The sequence below is a fragment of the Taudactylus pleione genome, unplaced genomic scaffold (assembly GCF_031769625.1).
Source record: "Taudactylus pleione unplaced genomic scaffold, aTauple2 ptg001346l, whole genome shotgun sequence".
In the NCBI taxonomy this organism is placed as follows: domain Eukaryota; kingdom Metazoa; phylum Chordata; class Amphibia; order Anura; family Myobatrachidae; genus Taudactylus; species Taudactylus pleione.
The window spans coordinates 739806-755300 of NW_028285746.1; the positions used below are offsets into that span (position 1 = coordinate 739806).

At 40.7% G+C, this 15495-nt stretch overlaps 1 protein-coding gene across 2 annotated transcripts in view; it reads left to right on the plus strand.

The window, feature by feature from the left end:
• TUBGCP5 (tubulin gamma complex component 5) overlaps positions 1–15495 on the plus strand; it is a 103550-nt gene that overhangs the window by 25219 nt on the left and 62836 nt on the right. For both annotated transcript variants that reach the window (XM_088463348.1, XM_088463347.1), the window contains exons 4-8: positions 1568–1664; positions 5597–5676; positions 6275–6407; positions 9524–9641; positions 10207–10296. In XM_088463348.1, the coding sequence (XP_088319474.1) occupies positions 1568–1664; positions 5597–5676; positions 6275–6407; positions 9524–9641; positions 10207–10296 (518 nt within the window). The remainder of the gene's footprint in view (positions 1–1567; positions 1665–5596; positions 5677–6274; positions 6408–9523; positions 9642–10206; positions 10297–15495) is intronic.

Consider the following 15495-nt stretch of genomic DNA (forward strand, 5'->3'; position numbering starts at 1 on the left):
GTGAAATAATTAGCTCCACCTGTGGATCTCTTAAAATGTGTCAGCATGTGATGACTACACCTGTGCACAAACTAGGAAAAATTAAAACCATGCATTCGTAGTGCTTCCTGAGGACTGAGTTTGGGAAACACTGCTGTAGGTCACTTTTACCATTTTCAGACAGAAAATGGCAAAAAACCCAGCTTTTACCCAGCATTTTGCGTGCCAGGTTGTTTGCCATTTTCAGTCTGATACCCCTTTCACACAGGAAAATGAAAATTCTGGGTAATTCACTTTTACCTGGTAATTTGCTAAGCAAGCTGGGTTTTTCCCCTGTGTGAAAGGGTCAACCCGGCACTTAATTCCCGGGTTTACGACCCTGCAAAAAACCATGGTATGGGAACTGGGAAATAAGTCCCGGGATGACCCTTTCACACAGGGAAAAATCCTGGGTTGTTTAGCGAATTACCTGGGATTTTCATTTTCCGTGTGAAAGGGGTATTAGTAGAGTCGTGTGTTTTTACATCGTTGGTTAAAAGTATAATACAAAAGATGGCATTTTTGTTCAATAACCACTATAATGTATATACGGTATTGTGTTGAAATACAGGTAGACCACCGATGGTCCGGTACCTCTTTTAATCCGGGCAGATTTTCCCGCAAGTGTCACTGGGTATGGCTTCCGAGAACAGTGCAAGTGTCAGTGGTGATGTTATGACTACGTAGTAAAGTTTGAGTTGCAGAAATAGTTATTTTCATTATTTACATTTTTTTTGTGATTTACAGGCTGCTTTCCTGAATAACTGAATTTATAATAGGCAAATCAACCACTAAATCGCTAATTTAAAAAAAATAAAATAAAAAATAAATAAATGATTTAACAAAGTTAAGTATAGCATAGAAACAATCCGTGAAAGCCTGATCTATTTAATTTCTGTGCAAATCGCCAAGTATATTTTCACTGGTTTCAGTCACCTCAGATTACTTAAATAAATTAGGATGGAGAACACGGCAATTCTTTATGCATATATAAATACTGAAATGAATATGAAATGCTCTGATTGTAAATAAATAAAAAAGAGCAGCGTTGATAAATTTTGGACTAGAAGGAATAGTGTTATGATAAAAATTAAACCCTTTGAAAGTTACTTTTAATCTAAATTAAGAGAGGAGATGTTTGGTTTTATTAAAAGAGAAAATAAAACAAACTACATTTGTGGCTAGAATACAAGTTATAGCAGTATATAATATTAATATAAAAATGAAAACAAGAAATAGAACACAACATTAAAGCAGTATATTATAAAAACAAAAACAAAACTTGAACACATACTCATCAAAACGAGAATGTCGTTCTAGATTGGGATTGCGAAGCGTGATGTGGTCTTGAAGACCTTATTGGCGAGTCCTTGCATTACACTATCATCTTAAATACGTTGCTAGGATTACCCCTACACAGTCTGACAGCAGAGTGACATTTGAGTTTGGCTGGTGCTCTCTGAGCTCTTGTTTAATATTATCAGAACCTGTTCATTTATACTGTTAATCTTTGATCTTTTATAAATATTAAGCATTTTGTTTGTTTTAGACGGAAGTCCATTATGCCATACTGTCTCTTCTACTTTGTCTGTCTGACTCGCCATCCAAAAATGATTATATTGAAAAGCCAAGAAAAAAACAAGCAGGTAACTGGCAGATATTGGATTGTGGAAAGTTAATTTAAATCGGAACCTGCAGACATTGCATGTACATGATTTTTCTTTACTCAGTAAACTTCAGTATATTAAGGTGGATAAAGACATTCAAGAAAAATTTTAAATTCTTTAATTTATATTTTGCTGCCCCAATAACTAGAATAAAAGGAAGGGTAGAAGCAGTAGCTATCTACCTAGTGTTTAGTCTCTCCTTCAGGTGAGCTCCTGTAGTAAGGGATGCCAGCAGTATATCTGGAAGGGACCAGCTATACATTATATCCAGTTGAGAGGGTGAACTGGGTATAACAGGGGTGGATGTAAGGCAATGTGACTAATCCATGTAGTCAGAAAACTACAATATAGGTCAGTAGCACTGTAATTCGTAGACAAGCTGCCTCTGTGAAAGAACAATACTAAAGGTGTCTCCAAAAGTGAGGAGACCGTTTTCTAACAACTAGCAGCTTGTGCTATACCCCCACGTACAGTGCGTATATAAATTGGTTATATAGTGCCAAAATTTGACCAGTATTTACAGAAGACTTCCCAGTTTCAAATAAATGGATATTCCTCCCATAAATACACAGTAAATGTTTAGAAATCAATAAGATCTCTCAGAACTTAAACTCTAACCATGTTGGGACAGTTTGTTTGTACATGAATTAAAGATTAAACATAGCTTTAGCTCACAAATTCTATCAGTCTTCTCCTCATTTTATGAATCCTTATATACCCAAAAATCTTATGATGATAAAAATCAAACTTCTTTTTGGTCCAATATTAATATACCAAAACTACCTGATACTTTGGCAGAAAAATTGCTTTTACCAATCACAGCGGCAGAAATTCAGAATGCCATTAAAGCTTTAAAACCAGGGAAAGCACCTGGGCCTGATGGGCTTACAGGTGATTATTATAAAATTTTAGAAGCAAAGATTATAAATATACTTGTTAGTGTGTTTAATGTTATATTGAACGATAAAATTATACCTAAATATTTTAATGCTGCTCTGATCAAATTACTTCCTAAACCGGGAAGAGACCCTACTTTACCAGGGTCATATAGACCGATTTCTCTGTTAAATACGGATTACAAATTATTCACTAAAATATTGGCAGAGCGTATTAAAATTTTAATGCCACAACTAATTCATAAGGACCAATCTGGCTTTATTTGGCAACGTCATTCAGTGACTAATATTCGTAAAGTACTGTCTGCAATCCACTACATAAAACTTCATAATCCAGAGACTCCCAGTGTTCTTATTTCGCTGGACGCCGAGAAGGCGTTCGACCTAGTATCATGGGTCCACCTATTTGACACAATGACAAGATTTGGCTTCCCTAATGAATTTGTTAATATTCTTAAATCCCTATACTCAAACTCATCTTCCCAAATTCTATGCAATGGATTTTTATCCTCCCCTTTCCCGATTCTTTGTGGAACACGTCAGGGATGTCCATTATCACCACTGCTATTTGCCTTAGCATTAGAACCCCTGGCGGTGGCCTTACGACAATCCAAATTATTCAGTGGTATCAAAATTGGACATTTAGAATTAAAAGTCAGTCTTTTTGCAGATGACATGATGTTACTTATTTCCAACCCATCACAATCCATTCCAAACATTTTAGATATCATTTCTGAGTTCGGGTCTTTCGCTGGTTATAAAATTAATGTTGATAAGTCGGAGATTCTTACGGTTTCAGGCTGCTCAACCCACAATCCCTTACCTTCACCCCTTTCTATATTCAAACGTGCTAACTCAAAACTGAAATATTTGGGTACCTTTATAACGTCAGACCTGAAATATCTATATACAAGCAATTTCACACCATTACTTAAAAAAATGTTCCATCTTTTAGACCTCTGGAAAAGCCTCCCCCTTTCCCTGTTGGGGCGAATTGCTTTAATAAAAAGTATAATTATCCCTAAAATAACATATATCATACAGATGTTACCCATATCACTTAACAAAACAGACCTTACATCCTGCACTCAAGCATTCTCCAAATTTATCTGGCAGGGAAAAAAGGCCAGAATAAATATGAATAAATTATACCTACCACGAGCAGACGGAGGGTTGGGTTTCACAAATCTAAAAATTTTCTCGCAGACAATTTTTTTCAGATATATATCAGATTGGCTGCTTGATAGAGATCTATACACTGACATCTCTATAGACAAGGCTATATTAGCCCCTTTCTCACCAGCAACATTGCTACACTCTCCCCGTTCATTAATTCCTCGAGATATACTCCACAATCCTTTGTTTTTTGATACATACAATGCCTGGTTATTTATTAACCGTAAACTTAATAGAAACTTCAGTAGCTCTCATTACACTACATTTTGGGGAAATCCGGCTTTCACACCTGCCTTGGAAAATATTAGATTTTTACAATGGAGAGACAAAGGAATAATGAAAATAAAAGATATTTTTGATCCTGGAGGAAATCTGAGATCTTTTGGTGATCTTCGAATAGCTTTCGATTTACCTCACGCCCAATTTTTTATGTATTTACAGGCCCGACATTTTGCAAACTCCCTTCCTTCGGTAGGGTCTCTTGATGACTCCACAGACATCTTATCTGATTTACTTGTCTTTATTAAAAGTAACACATACCATACCAGATTTCTTTATGGAGACTTACTAGACAGAGACGTGAGGAAGATATGGAGGGTCACCAATGCTAGATGGGCATCAGATATGGCATGCAACCCAGAATCCTTGGATGTATTATCACGATTTGATTCCACCATGAAATACGCCCAATCGGCTCTTCTTCAGGAAGTCCACTTTAAATTTATAAATAGGGCATATATAACACAACAACAACGCAAACACATGGTTCAGGATGAATCTGGAGTCTGTCCTAAATGTCATCATTATCCAGCTACTTATTACCATAACTTTTGGGAATGTCCAAAGATTAGACGATTTTGGAATAAGATTGTGGCATATATTAACGTATTGTTTTCTATTAATGTTCATCCTGATCCTCTGGCACTCCTCTTTGTTATATTCTCGAATTGGGATCTAGGTCCCAATAAACGGGATATTATTCCCCTCCTTACAGTTATATTAACGGTAGCAAAAAAGATTATATTAAAAAAATGGATCTCTAAAAATTCTCCATTTCTTACTCAACTTAAGTCATGGCTATTAAAACTATTATATTTCGATAGGAGATCCACACTGCCTAATATAGAGAAAGGAGTTAAAACTTTCTATAAAAAATGGTCCTATTTTATAGACCAACTAGACAATCATACACAACATTCGATTTTAAAATTGTTTGAAGGTACCGAATGGTATGTAATAAGACAACTTATTGGCTCATCTTAGGGATTATTGTGGTAGTGTATGCCGCGGTGATGCATTTTCTGGTCACCTTAGCTTTTTTGATTTCTGGAATGGTGATATTTTGCCTACTTTATATATCTCTTGTGTTTTATGTTTTATATTTTATTTGTCAAGATAGGATGCCCATATGGATACATGTGACAATTCATACACTCTTGATAAAAATTAAATGTACAATAGATAATAGGAATATGTGACTGTTCTTCTTCTTCTATTATTATTTTAATTCCTTCTGTAGTGTTTAATGGTTTGACTGTATTAGAGGTTGGCTTTATCTCATTCTATAACAGTAGTCATGTTTTTTTTTGTTTGTTTTGTTTTTTCACCCTTTAATGCAAGGAAAAAAAGAAAATTATATATTATATTGTCTGTATAACTATGTCCTGTTCAACCATTAATAAAGAGATTTACAAAAAAAAAAAAAAAAGATTAAACATAGCTGTGTATTTTATAATGTAGATTGTGCTTAAAAAAAAAAAATCCTATGCATACACTAATATAAAGCTAAAGTTTATAACGCTCACTCGTCAGATGACTTGTTTTATGGCTTATTTCTAGAACAGGATGAACCATTTGATTGGGGAAAATACTTGAGGGAAGGGGAAGACATTGGACTAAGTCCCGATGAAGACACACCAGTAAGATCACATGGTTTTATGATGTTTATCATCTTTTTAGCAGTAGCTGTAAATCTCATTAGTGTTGTAAAACCAGGCCACCTCCTTCCCACATATTATTTTTAATTCCCCATTATCTTCTTATAAAGTCTCATTCTAAGCTTTCATGTGTTTTATGTAGTCAACATGGTCCAGTCAGTTTCATCATTAAATCAATATTTTCAATAATATTAGAAAATTTTTAATATTAGTTTGAAATGGCTTAAGTAGCACTATGAAAAATAGTTAGAAGTAATCTACTGCAAGCAGTGATCAGTTCCTGTAATCAATCGAATGCAGTGTTTCAGATTGTGATCAATGATCTCTATTCATGCTGTGATGACTGTGCCTAATACAAGATTTCTAGTGGAAATGCACGCTTGGGGTGAAATAAAAAGCCTGGGCTGAATACATGAATATTCTACAAAAGGATGGAAAATTGGCAGAAAGATTGTAGATCAGTTGTAACATGTTTTTGATTGTTTATTGTGTAATACTGTATATGAAAGGGTAATTTTTGAACATCCGGCATTACCTAATGTTTTAGTTTGACTTACCGCTAGTATTAATATCTTTTTAGGAGTGGTCTGATATTAGTGACGAGGATGATGATCAGGACCCCCTTAGTAGGGAGGACTCTGGAATACAGGTTGATAGGACCCCGCAAGATGATGCTGAAAAGAAAAGTGCTCCACCAGTTGTTTCATGGAAAGGTAGGTGAAGCTGCACTGGTCTTGAGTTCCCAATAGGCTATGAGGTTTTTGTATTTCTGTAGCGTACTCCTATTTACTTGCATACAGTGCAATTATAAATCACACCATAATATACCCTAATAGCCACTACAATGAATTGTTTATTTCAGGCTCTGTCTGACTTGCTAATCATTGCTCTTAAAGTGTCAAATCTCTTAAAATTGGTTAACTTAATTGTACCTACAGTAGAACAGGAGAAAGGCACAAATGTGTCCTCACTCGTCTTTGCTGCACTCGCGCCAAATCCTGTGAGACTCTGCTAGCGTTGGGCGTCTTTTTGCGTCTTTTTTTATTTATTTATTTATTTTTTCCTTTCAAGAATGCATCTTAAGTTGCTTAGTCTATTAGGACACACCAGGAAACTGTGCTGATTTGTTATGTGACACTTGCATATCTCTGTGCGACTGAGTCTCTCAATCAGCATGCAAAGTGCTATGATGCAACGGCTACTGCTTTTTTTCCACACCAATTGCCTGTTTTCAGTCTAAGTTACACACAGATATACAAGTGTCGCATAACAAATTAATCAGAAGTCTCCTTGTGCTTCCTAGTCGCATCACATTGTGACTTAGACACATGTTTAGTAAAAAAATATCCACCTGACGCAAGCAGAGACCGCAGGACCAGTTGGCTCACTCCTGCCAGGCATATTGCGCTGCATGGCCTATTGAGGCTAGATGAGAATGAACATATCTGTATATGCTAGTTATAGTTTTATATTACAGTATTTCTCTGACATGCAATGAGCACATCTAGGAATTAATGTCTACCATTGTTGAACACTGCTCTTTGCTTTGTCACTCTTGTTCCTGGCCACACCTCCAATGTTGTTAGGCTGGGTACACACCTGGCTGACATGTCCACTGACCCACGGATCCGCAAACTGAGCGGCCAAATGGTAAGACAATATACACCTGCCAATCTGCGGCTCAATGTGTCTGGGCTGACTTTACTACTGGGCGGGCATTTAAATTTGCCTTCCCAGTTGAGATGTCAGTTTCGGCAGTGCCTGCAGCAAGTGTACGGGCATAGTGTGTGCCAGCATTACACAAATCGCTTGACAATAGGACATGCCCCCAAAGTCTTGTGAGAGAATCATAATTCAATAAGACTGACAGAATGACTGTGGGATGAGACCAAATGATTGAGTAAGAAAAAGAAGACACCGTGGCAATTCTAATGAATGATGAGCCTACAGAATTTCTAGCAATACATTTTTATACATTCATACAGTACCTTGATATTTATATTGTAGAAATGAAAAAATATAGGGTTTAGCTGTAACTAGATAATTTGTCTTTCATTATTATGAAGGCTTCTCCATTGGCTCATGGGGAACAGTACCTATAGAACATAAAATCAACAGCTCAATCAGCAGCTACATAATTCTCTCTTCTACCATCAGTTCCCACCTTCTTTCCTCCCTCCATAGTCTCCTCCATCTTTTCGTCCCCCTCTATCTCTCTTCATTCCGTCTAGTACTCTCCCCCTACTCTATTATCAATCACTTCACTGGGGTTAGGGGGAGGGTTAGCGTTGGGGTGCGGGGAGTAGAATGTTAGGTTCAGGCACCGGGGAGGGGGAGGGTTGGGATACCTACCAACAGGTGTCTGTATCCTAACTATGTTGGGATGCTGGCGTCGGCATTCTGACATGCCGGGATCCTGAGCGCCGGCATCTCGTACCCAACCCTCTCTATGGATGTCCCTGCAGAATCCTCTGCCTCTAAACTCCTTACCCTCACATCACTTGGTCTCTACCAATGGACCTCCTCACCCTCCCATGTAAGTGGACACTCGCTTGATCTGGTTTTCACTCACCATTGTGATATATCTGATTTCACCAATACCCCATTTGACCTTTCTGACCGTCACCTTCTCTCTTTTTTAATATATCCTTTACTCCATCCCTCCTCTATCTCTGCCCTTGACTTTGCCACCCACTTCACATCTAAAATAGCCTCCACACATCAGAACATCACATCCCGCCAGACTCCCAATACCCCATACCTTCCTTTTCCTTCCTGTCTTCCCACCTCTCTGACCATTCTCTCTCCATCTCCTCTCATGACTCTACTTCCACACCCCCCCCCCATTTCCACTACGGTCGGTGTCCCCCAAAGTTCTGTTCTTGATCTTTTCCTATTCTCCCTCTATACATCCTCCTTAGGTAAACTCATCAGCTCTTTTGGCCTCCAATATCATCTTGATGCTGATGACACTCAAATCTACTTCTCCTCCCCTGACCTCTCTCCTCACTCGTATCTCCAACTGTTCTCTGCTATCTCTTCTTGGATGTCACGGCGCATGTCTAAGAATGAGCTGATTATATTCCCACCCTCCCGCATAACCTCACTTTGCACAAATTCATTATCTGTTGACGGCACAACCATCTCCTCTAGCCCACAAGTGCGCTGTCTTAAAGTTATCTTTGACTACTCTCTCTCCTTCAAACCACACATCCAGTAATTCTCGCAGTCCTTCCATCTCAGAAATATCTCCAGGATCAGACCCTTTCTCATCCCGGAGGCAACGAAGGCCCTTATCCACTCACTGGTCATCTCCAGATTGGACTACTGTAACCTCCTACTTTCTAGTCTCTCTGCCTCCCATCTCTCTCCACTCCAATCTTCAATGCTGCTGCTCAACTCCAATTCCTCCAAACGCACTACATCTGCATCCCCTCTCCTACAAGCCCTACACTGGCTCCCCTTCAGCACCCAATTCAAACTTCTCACACTCCCTTACAAAGCCCTCACCGCTCCCCTTCAGCACCCAATTCAAACTTCTCACACTCCCTTACAAAGCCCTCACCCAATCTACTCCTATTTACATCTCTGACCTTATCTCACTTCACACTCTCGCCCAGCCACTTCACTCCACAAATGCATGCTGCCTCTCTTGCCAACTGATTAACTCCTCTCACTCCCGTCTCCAAGATTGAAAACAAGGCCAAAAGGAGATTTGATCAAAAGTATTAATTAGACATATACAGTACTAGGTTTTCATTGTTTTTCTTTTTATATACTAAAAGGTCTTCATTCTGCTGTTCAGCCATGATTTGTTTTCTCTTTCTAGTTGGTGAGCCAGATGCACGAACTTGGTTAGAGCAACATGTTGTTCCTCAGTACTGGACAGCTCGAGCAAGTAGATTTTCACACAGTTCACACTTACACTCTAATTTGGCAGCTATTTGGTAAGAAAAATGTTATCTTTACAGCTAGAAAGTTTCTTTCCTCTTGATTAGGGATGTGCAGGCTCGGATAGGTTCGAATTTTTTATTTTTTTTTTCCCCCCGCCATAAATCGGGTCTCAGAAAGAGGCAAAATGTTATCTTTCATGGACAAACCTCATTATTCCTGGACAAAAGTCCATGAAAGATGACGTTTTGCCTCTTTTTGAGACCCGATTTTTGGCGGGAAAAATCCAAACTTGGCGTGAAAATTCAAACCTATCCGAGCCTGCACTTCCCTACTCTTGATATGTTCATAACAGGCAGTCTATGATGCCATCATTATAAGTCAATATCTTAATTCAAGTTGAAGTTTTGATTTAAATAGAAATTGTATAAATATTTAATTTTTGTTTTGCACTGCTTGTATAGAATGCCATGCAGCAAATACTGTATTTAAAATGTTTTTATTTTTTAGAATCCATACATTGTTTAGTAAATGGTGTATACTCAACTGTATTACAAAAACCAGACTTCATGTAATTAACTTATTTCAGTATTTGTATTTTGTTGTGTGTTTTTATCCTAGGGACCAGCATTTATACACCGCTGATCCACTATATACACCTGAGGAAAGAACCTTTGTCACTGAAACCCAAGTGATTCGTGAGACTCTTTGGTGAGTATAAATATTTAACATTAATGAACATGATCAACTCTTTCCTTGTTAGGCAGAATAAAATAGGAATGGCACATGTAAAGGCTCCATTCATAAGCATGCCTGGCCTCTTGGCTCAAGCATAAAGTAACCAGTTCTCTCAGATTCGGCCATACACTGTCATTGTCTGAAAAGCTTCTCAGTTAACTTTTGACAATTCCTGGCCGGCTATTGAACAGCCATTGTCTGAAGAAGTTTATTTCTAATGTCAAATCTGCCTTTTACAGAGAGATCAAAAGTTGTGAGGGGATCAAAGCGGTTTTTGTACAGAATAAAATGTCTAATCTGCAGGATTTGGTAAATCTGTGAGCGATTAGGAGTTCCACAAATTGGATGAAGTTGTTGAAAAATCTGATACCACCAGCCATCCAAGATGATAAAAAATTAGGGTTTCCAAAGAAGGGAACGAGGGGAGAAGGGTCCGGGACGAGACCATAACGCTCTATTTACTCTATCCCAGATAAATAAATAGTATGCTTTTACCAGATATGATTTTACTGCAGCAGGGTATTGAGGAGTATGAGGGGTCACTAATGCTATCCACTTCAATAGAAGCCCACACTTTAGGGAGCAGAGCCACGTTCCATTGGACACCATGGGATGAGCGAGGTGTGCCACCAGATAATATAAAGTTGTGTAATCCTAGACCACCACCACTAGTCTTTGTAAGGGTGTTTGCTGACCCAAATGAAGACAGAGGTGATATGTTGAATACATTTAAAGGTCTGTGGGGATATGAACAGTGAGAGCATGAAAATGTAGAAGTTGTGGATAGATGTTCATTTTGACTGAATTTATCTGTCCGATCCAAGAAATGAAATGAGTATTCCAGGACAAAAGATCCTGTTTAATAGTGGACATGAGATGGGGATAGTTTGCCCAATATAGCTGATTTGAATGGCAAGATATAATAACATTTTTGAGGGGTGTTTTACATTTATTTACAGCTCAGATGAGGCATGCTACGTGCTGCCGCAAATACGTTTATAAGCCTGCGTCGTATGTTTGCCTATGGCAGTGATGGGCAACAGGCAGTTTTTCAAGCCTCCACTAGCAACTTCCAGCTCCTTCCTACTTTGTCATAATTGTTTTAAAACTTGTTTAAAAGGTTTACTGATATGTTATTACAAATAGGGTTCTTTTTCTTTGATAAAATGTATTAATTAACTTAATACTGCGATTAAAAGTAATGTGTGGCTCCTTTGAAGGTTAGAGGGGTCATCCAGTGCAGCCACTGGACTGTGTCAGGTTGCCTATCGCTGTCTTATGGGGTTCCCAGAGGACACCAGGTGACGTGTCAGGAAACAAGTTAAGAAGAAAGTAGTCAGAGGGGCGAGGCGTGGACAGGCATGGTGTAGGAGGCTAACTCCATAGCTCTCTAATATCCTGAGACTCCCACTCGCAACTTGGCATTGTTATTTGTTGGAATACTCACCCCTCCACATCCTGTGATTGTTTTGGAGTCTCAAGTTGGCTGCTGCTGAGAACTGTTTGATCTCCTCTGCTACATCCCCGGGTGCGGCTGTCATCTTGGATTTCGGTCCCGGCTGCTTCTGGCTCCAGCGCTGTCCCTGCAGTGTCCTGTGGCCTCAGTCCTGCTCCTGTGGGTTGGTGAGGGTCTCTGCTGTGGGCTGCTGCAATATTGTTGGAAAGTTTAGCAAAAATCTATTTTCCTTTCCTATAGGCTATGACAAAGATTTGGGACTCCTTTCCGTATTATATGTACTGTTATATGTATTCTCAAGTGGTCTATGCAAAGACTTCTCTACTATATATTTCCTCACAAGGGGCTGAGGCCTGGCCCGACTAATTATTTTACAGGGTTTTTTTGTTTTCTTTCACTACTAGAATTTTATATGTATGCTACTCTGTTCAAACACTTTCTAATGATGTATAAGCCAAACTGCTGACTTATTTTTTGTCTATCCTTATATCTGTATATCCTGATTTTTCACTATTTTATATCTGTGTGGGCTGTGTTCTAATGTGTCGGAGTACCCATATATTTAGGCATGAGAGCTGGGCCATGCTTATGGTCATTAGTATATTGCCTCTGTTAAAAATGTGGCCTTAAGTTAATATTTATGTAAGCTTACCATCCAGTATTCGGGATATGGGGGGGTTAGGTTTTGTAGCCAGGTTAGTGTAGTTTAAGGGGGGGGGGGGGTGTTCGGGGATCCAAGCATACTTAGATTGGGTTAGGTTATACAGGGTGGGGGGTTATAGGAAGGTTTATTTTGGGTGTATTTTTCTTGTCGTGTTTTCATATTCTGGTAGATATTTGCTTAGGTGCAATTCGGGTGGTAGTAGAATTAGGATTCTACTGACAGTCTATTGAAATATTTTGCTTAGTTTCCTCTAAGTAATTTTGTTTTCAAGATTCACGGGCCCGAATGGCACCTTTTGGGTTTGTGTTCACTCCTTTAATTGTGATAGGGGGTTATGAGTATTTCTCCTTCATCCACTAGGGGACACTGGAGTTCAAGACAGTGGGGTATAGACGGTGGTAGAGCAGAGCCTGGCACTTTAAATAATTCTGAAGTGTGACTGGCTCCTCCCCCTCTATGCCCCATCAGCCCCAGTTTTTAGAATGTGCCCGAGAGAGCCGGTCACATAGGGCTGAGCTCCAGCCCACACTTAGTATTTTTTCTTTTATTTCAACTTTATTTTAATTTCTAGCTTTCACAAAGCATTGAGGACAGGCTGACAGAGTGCTGCGTCTGTCAGCCTGCTACATGGAGGCATCAGGAGACGCGCCACCACTAAATAAGAGTGTGTGTCGGAGTCCAAGGCACCCTGGCAGTAGCTCAGGGAGGACACGCCACAGCTTAATATAGAGGCTGTGTCCGTGCTTCCGAATGCCTAGCCGCAGCCCTGATGCCAGCAGCTGGTAAGTATAGCTCTGTTCCCCTTATGGGGAACGGAGTTTAATCTGCGGCCCCTCTGCCCCCTCCCAGGCTCAGGTGGTATACACTGTAGTATAACCCCTCCTGGAATCCTGTTATAACGCCGCTAGCGTTATTACAAGGGGCAGAGCTACCGCGCATAGAGCGCGGATACATGTACAGGGAGACTGTTCAGACAGTCTGTAATGTTGCTGCCTAGCAGCGAGCCCTGATATCCTGCACTGAGCGCTGTCTGACTTAATAGAGCTGACAGCGCTCTGTTTGTCAGCTCTCACGAGAGCCGAATCCTCCCTCTTCTCTATCCCCACGGGGAGGGAGCCTGCGCGTCCCGCTACTCCCATAAGGGAGTCTACATTGCGCAGCAGCGCGGCTGTTCCCTGCCGCGCTGGTGCTTGAAGAAGCACTGGCGCTGGCTTCTGCAGGGGGAGGAGCACAGCCGCCGGAGAGCGAGGCTGTTATTCACAGCGCTCTCGGCTGCTGGTTGCGGCGCCGGTGCTTGTATGAAGATTGCACCGGCGCTGCCTACAATTGGCCGCATGGCGGGGCTTAGGGAGCTGCTCAGAGCGGCTGTTCCCTGCCGCGCTGGTGCTTGTAGAAGCGCTGGCTTCTGCACACAGCCGCCGGAGAGCGAGGCTGTTATTCAGCGCTCTCGGCTGCTGGTTGCGGCGCCGGTGCTTGTATGAAGATGCACCGGCGCTGGCTATTACTTTCCCGCTCCCCCACTCGCGCTGCTATACCAGCCATTGTTTGCGCCCCGTCCGCTTATTGATAAGGGGCGGAGTCTAGCCCATGCTGGCGTGCACAGATGCCGCCATTACCTCCAGCGAGTATTTTAAAACAGCATATGCACCTGCCTTAAAAGGAGCTGGGGCTTATTGCCAGCATCTCCTGCATCCTCACTCTGGAGTTCTGTGGGGGGTGCAACCCTTAAAAGGGTTGTGGGTTTTATTCCCAGAACGGCCCTAGCTGTTGGGAGTTTGTATGTTCTCCCTGTGCTTGCATATGGCCTCTCCCGTTTTTTTTCTTTGCTTAAACCTACAGCACCTGGTCTTATTAGGTTTAACGACACAACTGTGGAGTTTGTAATTTAACCTGCAGTCTTTATATAGATCTGGCTCTGCCTCATCTCTGTTATATTGCACGTTGGTAGTTCCCCTACGGAACTGGGCAGTGTACTGGTTTAATATTATATTTAAGAAAAAAAAAAAAAATGAAGCACAGGGAGGAACATGCCACAGCCTAATATAGAGGTTGTGTCCATGCCACTTTGCCCACCACATATCTATCAGCGCCTATGGCCACACGCCCGATCTCGTCTGATCTTGGACGCTAAGCAGCGCCAGGCCTGGGTAGTACTTGGATGGGAGACCGCCTGGGTATACCAGGTGCGGCAGGCTTATTACATTGAACATCTGGGGCAAATATGCTTGATGTGTAACAGAATAATGCAGTGTGTTTCTTGCATCTATAGCTGCCAGAGATCACTCTGCCTAAATGTGTATGGTATGCATAGTCTGGGCCACTGTTCTGGCTGCTGCCAGAAATTACGGTTATTGAATATCTTTAACTCAAGGTTACAAAAAGGGTGCGTCCCATCCTCAGGCTTATGCCTCATATTGGCTCACCTTAAGAATGAGCCGTACTGTTCTCATGCATATATGTGGCTGCACATATGTTAAATCTCAACAGCCTTCGGTGCTTACCTTAGAAGGTATGCATCTATATGGATTTATATCTTATTTATTCCCTTCGGCAGCACACACAACACGAAGTAGTAACATATGGCCGTTGTGGTGGTTGGCATTGCTGTCTCGCATCACTGAGGTCATCTTTTGATTTCCATCATCTGGGGCACACCTGATAAGGCGAGTACACCGGTAACGGAAGGGTCCCAGGATCGCAATCAGTCTGGGATAGTACGTTGCTAACATTTCCTGCCCCAACGCCGTAGCAGAATGACGGCCACACGCGGCACATGAGCAGTCTCCCTGCGTGGAGGTAAGCCACATGTATGTATATACTTGTATTTTATACTAAACCCGGCGTTAAGACCTGGGGCTCAGTTCCTTCCATGGCTCTAACTATTGCCCTTGTTATATTTTTCAAATTATATCGTCACCTACTAATCTTGTATGTAGGTACGCGTAGGCATGTGGGGATTTGTGTGTGTATATGTGTATATATATGTGTGTGTATATATATATATATATATATATATATATATTTTGCTTCTTATCCTTACCATTAAAGCAGG